Source organism: Idiotropiscis lumnitzeri, chromosome 10 (assembly GCF_059441095.1).
Source record: "Idiotropiscis lumnitzeri isolate Australia: NSW breed Sydney's pygmy pipehorse chromosome 10, RoL_Ilum_1.0, whole genome shotgun sequence".
In the NCBI taxonomy this organism is placed as follows: Eukaryota; Metazoa; Chordata; class Actinopteri; order Syngnathiformes; family Syngnathidae; genus Idiotropiscis; species Idiotropiscis lumnitzeri.
The window spans coordinates 11,566,147-11,574,322 of record NC_142400.1 but is presented as its reverse complement, the minus strand read 5'-3'; the positions used below and the strand labels follow the sequence as shown (position 1 = coordinate 11,574,322).

Below are 8,176 nucleotides of genomic sequence, written 5' to 3'. Positions count from 1 at the left end.
TTGGGACTCAAGTGTCCATGTTTATACGTACTTGTGTGTGAGTCGTTTTGTGTCAACGTTTCCATGTTTTGTTTCAAAAAGTACAAAATCCTACAAACATTTGAAGTTGGGAACATTTGCTCATCTCGAATGCGTTTAGGTTTGATATCAGTTTAAATGCATCTCTATAGTCAAGCACAAAACATCAATGATTTTATTAAAATCGATTTTTAAAATGTTACAGGTGTTGTTTTTCATACTCCACCCACTTGCATTTGAATTTGTGTTTCGTTCAGATTGCTTCTCTTAGAGATTCAGACACATTTCCCAACCACCATGAGACGGTCAGGTCAAAAATGTCCCAGTTTTACTTGCAGATGGACTTGAAATGTTTTGTCCAAAATTGCCAGTAACAGTCACGCATACAATTTTTTTTTTTTTTTTTTGTATCTTGACAAAGAAATAGTCAACAAATTAAATACCACTTTCTGCTTTGTGAACACATTTCTCAAGTTGATTTGACATGTCAGACCTTTTCCAATGGTGCATTGGTCCTACGGACTATTATTACAATGTCTCCTTCTCTTTACTCCAGTCTATATGTCCTGCAAAACACAAATTACCATAGCAATCACCATTACAGCACCACAAAAAGCAAAAAAAAAAAAAACCCAGACATTTTTTTCTCATAGTTAAGACTCTTATGAATTGGATCATTTAATCACTGCAAACATCTTAGTCAGCATTCTATTTCACTGTTGACTCAAGTGATTGATTGTGTCTCGTATGTCATCCAGTGGTGTAATATGTAATATTTCTCAGCCCCGATGATATAAGCAGCTAGCCTTCATGCGTACTGGAATTGTATTTGACCCCCTTCTCAAAAAATCACTGTCTGTTTGCATTTTCCTAAACCACTCAGCAAACACAATAAAAGCACTATTTTCTCAGAACAGAAATAAAATGAATTCATTTCTTACTTTGATGACCTCTTGCGACATTTGGGAAGCCGGCAGACCTTACCACCTACACAAGAGAGTGAGGAAAATGTTGAACTAAATCATTGCAATTTCAAGAAATCACATAACGGTTTTCTTACAGCCGAAAACCATGAGGCCGATCAGGAAAAGAAGCCCAGCGATGGACAGTCCAATCACTTGGAGGGACCAATAATCTAAAAATATAGCAAAAGGAAATGATAAAGTCAGACTCAACGTATATAAAATACAGAATTTTGATGTGTTGGTACATTGTTTCTCGATCGTAACAAGTTTTCTTGACAATGTATTAATGTTAGAGGCATTATCTTAAACATTTGCCCGACAGAATGTCCATCATTCATACCATGCACAGTAATGACAAAGGATTGTGTTTACTAGGTTTATATTATTCTCACGTTTTATTCATATATTACTTAATTCGAATTTGTCGAACTTCATTGACTGTAAATCTTTTGCACTCTATATTTGCACCAGACGGCATATACAACTGACAAAACTTCACATTGTACAACACGGATAAAACACATCTGCCACATACACAGTAAAGCCAAAGACGCAACAAATTGCGCAACCGGGGTCACTAGGCCCCAATCGTGGCAACCACACATAAAGACACAACAATTTGAGATCTGGACACCCATTCAGACCCACACTAAAGACAAGATTGCCAGAAGACGGGGCCTAGGATCAGCCGTGGGACCAGACCCCCGCCTTGGACCCGTGAGACGGAGGACGAGAGGAAGAGCGATTTCAACCGACTTCACATATGATGGAAAAAAACTGTCTAGTGTGAGAGACCCTATATATTATGAGGGCTACATTTAAATGGTTGCTTCTTTCTTGACTGCATTCATCTTGGGTGAGGGTCCTCACGAGGATTAAAAAAAGTCACCCCGATATCGGACTTGTACCATTTCCTGAACTCCAGAGAATTGAAGAGACTATTTAAATCAATTGTTGAGTCTTTTTCGAACATTTTCCGTCTTGAATATAAAAATGAACACATTGAGTAGGTTTAGTTAATTATGTGTTTATTCCTTAGTAATTCGTATTTGCTTGGTGACAAATTTCAACAATTCTCATCTGTTTTCTAAAGTGCTTGCCCTCATCCTGGTCATGGTTTTTCATGTTCTGGTAAAGTTTTGTATTTGCTGCCATCTGCCTCCATAACAGTGTTTTTTTTTGTGTACCTAAGGGGCTCAGTGAGCTGGGTGGAGCGATAAGCAATCGGTTCCTAGTCTTAAGCGCTGTTATGCACACCAGGAAGACACCAGATCGTTCCCCTCACTTGCTTGTCTGGAGCCGATAACCGTCTTGCAATCGGCATCGCACCAGTAAGAAGTTGTGCTGCACACTGTAAGTTATACTCTTCATTTTTAAATTTTTTTTTATTCCTATGAGTTTTGGCATTTTCCGAGTGAACTTGCTCTCTCTTCCCATTTCCGAAGGCCTTGTGTGTTCCTAGCAGAGTTGGGCACTTGACCCTTTTTTACGGTCCTCCGCCCTCTGGCCACGATCTGGCTAGCCTTCCAGCCTTATTCATAAAAAATATATTTTTTTATTAATTAGATCTTTTATTTTTAGCTTTGTTTTTTTGTTGTTGTTTTTTTTAAATAAAAGTAAGTTTTAAACGTTTTGAAAGTGAATTTGTCTCAACAGGTGAGGTAGAGCCCATCCTACGTGACTCTGGATGAGAGTCGAAATACATCCTGGATTGCTTGCCAGGGACATATGAACTCCACAAAGGAGAGCGTAATGAAGAATTCTTACCATATGTGAACGCTTGATCCCAAGTTGGATCTACAACAAAAGTAGAGAAAGAAGTTGGAAGCCAGGAAGCGGAAAAAACACATAATCTGGAAATCCAAGTGAAAGTGACACATCTGATAGCTCAGGTGACACTTTGATGATGACGGTGTATCACAAACATCTTATCTCCTCTCGCAAAGTGTACAATCGAGCATTAATCTGCCGGCAAGACAGGAAGTGAGGTGTTCTGTTCCTCCAGTCTGCCGTGAGTTTTATTTGGAAGGCTGGGAATTGTGAGATTGTCAGTCTGCCATGAGATAACAATAAAAATGTCGACGCCCGGGGCATTTAATGTGACGATGGAGTAGGAAAATGTTTGGTTACCCCAGGCAAGCTCTTGATTGGTCTCGTTTTTGGTGGTTTCCTTCGTGGTGGCTGGGGAGGATGTTGCTGCCGCTGTCAAGGGGGGAAAAAAAACCCCAAATCAGTATACCATACATATTTTCTTCATGGTTCCTTGCAGCATTGCGATTAATATTTATAAGTGTAGGATTTACAACATTTTTAAGAATACATCTACTATTTGATACATCCCCCTTAAAAAAAGTTCATATTAGTAATCAAAACTCAATGCGGTTAAAATCTCAATTCTAAATGTATTTTCTAATATGATTATACAAATATATGAGTCAATGCTATACTCGTAAGGTAACGTTTAATACTTCATCATACTATGTATGGTCATCATTTAAAATCTCGATCAAAAGCTTTCCAATGTGTGCTAACACCTATTTTGTTTTTTTTTGGATGATAAAAATTATTATTTATTTTTTTCTTGTATTCCAAAAACATTTAACCATACCATAAGGAGCTATGCTATTAGAACAGGATCTTTTTGAAAGTGAGCGCTATACTTTGTGGGTATTGATTAATACAAAGAACTACCAGTTTCAAACAAACGGAAATACGTTTATTCAAAATTCATTTATATGTTATTATTAAAAACATAATGATATTCAATTATGTGAAGACACGGATCATGTTAATGATTTCTCCTGAGGCAACAGAAAAACATATGCAACACTTTAGTTTCATAAATCTGTGCTGGTGTTTGCCTTTTGAAATGATCAATTCTACAACATTCCCAGAAAATGACGTCCCATAACTGGTGCACTATTTCTAGGACAAGCCCCCAGGCTACTCATGTGGTCCTTGGAGGCTACCTGCTTCTCAACGCTAACAAATTTGTGATGTTTGCACCATGCACTGACAATAAATGTTTCCTATCTATTACCCGATATAGATAGCTATTATTTTCTGGAGTAAAAGGTGACACTTACTCACTACATTGTCGTTCCCTTGAACTGAATGTCCTCCTGATTCATTTCACACCCATGCTCTTGACCCACTACTATAAGCTACAATATTTAAGATAAGCTCACTGACTTCACCAGCTTCGTGCTGAGTCCAAACATATCAGCAACCTCCAGGGTGGAAACTATTACCTCTTGTGGAAGTTAGCTCACTTGGGCGCTCTGTTGTCCCCTCACTGGAAACTACAGGGACACAAAGCTTCACGATAAATCTCATCAGGTTAAAAAAAAGAATAGGTAGAAAGATGGATCGATTTTTTGGGGGACTGCAAACATTAACATCCACACACATGAATACTGTACCTGCTGGGGTGCTTGTTCCTGGTTTGGTGGTGCTGATGTTGATGGGATGGATGGTGATGATGCTCTGGTTTAACGTGATCACAAAAGGGTCGGCAGTACTCATGAGCTCCTGTCCTTTTCCTGTTACACCAAGTTTGTTTCAATAAATCACCATGCCGCTGACAGATTAAATGCTGGGAAGTACAAGTTGACATACCAGATGTTGGAGTGAAAGGTTCAGCTGTGATAGCCTTTGACACTGCATAGAGAAGACATGTAATAGTCGTATTAGTGTATGATAACAAGCTGCAGTTGTAGTGGACTGGAGTGGAAAAACAAAGCACAAAGCTGTGACCGCCTCAAACAATGATGTGATCTGTTGTCCCGGCACCCACGTGACAATGAGCCTGGCCATGCCGAGCGGAGAGGCCTCACAGTATGTCAAAGTAATAGTCTTGTGAGTGGGGTGAAGTTACAGTACACAGACGTGGACTCTCATGAAAGCTCCAGTGACCACACAGATGGATTGTTGTGGACAATTCAAAGCATTAGGAAGGCCCTTGTTTACCCACTCAGGCTCTCAGCACCTTCCAATTAAACAACAAGCCACTTTCAAAAACGTTGACGTTCTTGGGATATAGCTGCATTTTCAATGACTTTGCATGGTCTGCGAACATCTTAATTAACGGTTTCGGTTAGCCGCATTGCTGAACCGCTCATGGGCTAATCACAGCTCAGTTAGGACAAGGCTCAAACACTTTTAAGGTGTCGTATCAATGGCAAATGGTGAACTGTATAGTACCCGGATGAATGTCTTCCTAGTAATGTTTCCAATTTAGAAAACGTGTTACTTACCATTAATCAATCCTGACAGCAGAAACACCAGCGAAGCCAAGTAAATCTAAAATAAAAGAACACATCTTTAAGCAATGTGAAACAACAGCTGAGACTTAAGTAAACAACAGTACAGTTAGCATAACCAATAGTATTTTGCAGTGAGCTAACCAAAACAGAAAAAAAAAAAAAAAAAAAAAAGGATGGCCGGAGGAGCTTAAATTCGAACGTGGTACTTCTTGACTGTGAGTCAAAAGTGCCAACTACGGGCGCTGCCCCATATTTGTACATTTTGCAAATATCATTTATAAATGTGTTGAATCATTTTTAGTGAAAATTCATGTCAAAATATTAAAAAAAACTAATTTAGGTCATAAAAAGTAATTATTCTGTATTCCTGCTGATTCAAGTCAATTGCTTTTTCATATGAAATCGTACTAAATTCACTCTAATGTCCTGTAGGTAGAAGTAGTAACTTCTGTCTTCTATGAATTATGTTTTTAATAAAATACAGGGTATCACTAATCTCTAGGGCTGTAACGATTCACTCAAGCCCAATTCGATTTTCAGATCACAATTTCGATTTGTTTCGATATTTTATTTATTTAATTGCTGCCACGGTCGTCTCTGTGCACTCGTGTGATGTTGCAGCGATCCACTGGCATCATTGGATTATATTAACTCTGTCAGCATTAGCTCTCTATCTTGCAGATTTTGCTTTCTCTTTGGGTTTTTATTTGATAATGCCCAAAAAGGAGCAACCTTATAAAGTAGTGTTCAGAGAAGAAGACTATACAGTGGAAGTTGTTCAATATTTTTCCTTTCAAAATACTTGTGAAGTGTGTGAGGCACATATAGGTGACGGGATAAGCGAGAACTTTCTGTTGTTGTTTTATACTTGACATTTTCTATTTTAAAAGTGTTCCTTAAAACATTGCATTTTGAGCTAAAAAAAAGTTTAGGATGGGAAAATTTATTCTGTACAGTATTTTTATTTTCTACTACAGTGTTATTCACAGCTGGTTGTCAATACGATTGTATCATCTAATTCTGGCACATTCTTAGCATATGTAAGCCTCGTGATATGTACGGAAATAAGTCATCATTGATGGTTGCTACGATTACGACATAAGGAGGACAAAACATTACAAATCATTGACGATTCACAAGGTATTGTGTATATGTACACGGCGGGCTAAAATAGGGCTTGAACGATTAAAGTGGGAGCACTTATTCCATGAGGGTTATTTGACAAAGCAGACAATAAGTTTGCATTGCGGTCGATGCCATGTTTGGCACTGCTCCTTCCTCTTTGAAGCAACATCCTCCACACTTCTGCTGCTACGTGGCACGCAGCTGCTCTTTACTTTAAATGTCATTGTTTTTTAAGATGCGCACATCGTGGCAAGCACTTTTCTTTTCCTCTTCAAAAGAAAAAACAAATAACCACGGAGGCTTTAAATTATGTTCACAATCCTCCCACTCCAGTCTGAGACAAACTTTCTATCGATCAAACTTCAGTGTGTGTTTCACCTGTCACCAATTAATATGTGGATTTGGACAACATGTCAACATTTTGCTTGTAAGATAGTGGAAATCCTTTACTGAATCCTATACAGTATGGATTCCTCCCCTGTAAATGAACCACTCTAACAAATGCTCTCCCTGTTTTCAAACTACAACAAAAAGCAATTTGAATCATTAATCGATCAAAATATAGTGCACCAAAAAATCCCTTATTTATCAGATTAAACACTATGAAATCTGGTGGAGTTTAAAATAGCACAAATAATGTACAAATCACAGCGTAACTTCCATACTCAGAAACTGTTCGGAATTAGAGAACGTTCCTATAACTTAAGTCTGTATATTGCATTAAATTGTGGAATAATTACAAAACGGACCAGAAAAAGTGTGAATCATTTGCAGTGCTTAAAAACAGGTCCAAATCCAAAATGATACATATAAATCAGCTATAAGTCAGTTCATTGCCCAAATGGCATCATTTTTGGAAAGTATTAGATTGAGTATAATGTAATTAAATATTATTCATGAGTGCAGAGTATAATGATGTATAAGTATACATACACGCAAGTGTAAGTGCAGTTCTACTTATACATGTAATTTATTTATTTTATTTTTTTACCCTTTATTTTTTTTTGTTTTCTCGAGTACATGAATGATTTTTTTCATTAATTTGTAACAAGTCCAAATACACACGACAAGGGGTAGGGCTAGATAAGTTGTTCACTTCTTCCTACTCCCCTGGTTTTTCGACTCAGGATGTGGTCAACAGTAGTGCTAGCTGGAAGTTTATTTCTTAGTGTCGCTTTAAATCCCGATTAGCCCCCTTAGAGAAAATGAATCTTTGACCTATCCTGGTGGCAGCTCGTCCTCCAGGCTTGCAAGAGTGTGACAGGTGAGCATCGAGGCTGCCATGAGCAGTGACAGCTCACATTAGCAGGTCATGCCAATCTTCATCTCACTGCATAGCATATGTCAAAGCTGAGGCCTGTTCCCCTCAGGGCCTTAAAGTCTTCTACCCCCTCATGACCTGCCCGTTTGTCACATCTCCATCTGCTTGCTCATGTCTCTCGCTCTGTCATCCGCCATCAATTGCCCTTCACCAAAACAGGCCCTTCAAATCATCCATCGGAGGCTATCGTGCCTACCTTTGTGTCCATTGTGTGAGGCAGCCCGCGCCAAAGCTTCATCCTCTTCACCCTCATCATCCACGAGGCTGTTTCTTCCTCATTCAGAGACGCCGATGAGGTAACGGCATGCAGACACACCCACGTGTTCACCGTCACTGCTTCCTCATTCACACATGTCAACTCTGTCTCATTCGTTCACTCCTCCAAACTGCACATCCTTTGTCTTCTCTCGCTCACTCTTTGTTTTCCACTCCAGTGCTCTCAGCAACACTGTGATTGTTGTTTCTTCAAGATCCTTCTGAGA

General features: G+C 38.8%; 1 protein-coding gene across 1 annotated transcript; it reads right to left on the bottom strand.

Moving 5' to 3' along the window:
- Nucleotides 1–170: 170 nt before the first annotated feature.
- On the bottom strand, nucleotides 171–8,040 carry fxyd5 (FXYD domain containing ion transport regulator 5). Its single transcript, XM_088307495.1, has 10 exons — nucleotides 7,891–8,040; nucleotides 5,240–5,285; nucleotides 4,602–4,643; nucleotides 4,406–4,525; nucleotides 4,235–4,285; nucleotides 3,114–3,185; nucleotides 2,751–2,780; nucleotides 1,079–1,153; nucleotides 960–1,005; nucleotides 171–584 (listed from the first exon to the last, which is right to left on the bottom strand). The coding sequence occupies exons 1-10, from the start codon at nucleotides 7,948–7,950 to the stop codon at nucleotides 566–568; spliced, it is 561 nt and encodes a 186-aa protein (XP_088163621.1). The 5' UTR covers nucleotides 7,951–8,040; the 3' UTR covers nucleotides 171–565.
- Between the last annotated feature and the right edge of the window lie 136 nt (nucleotides 8,041–8,176).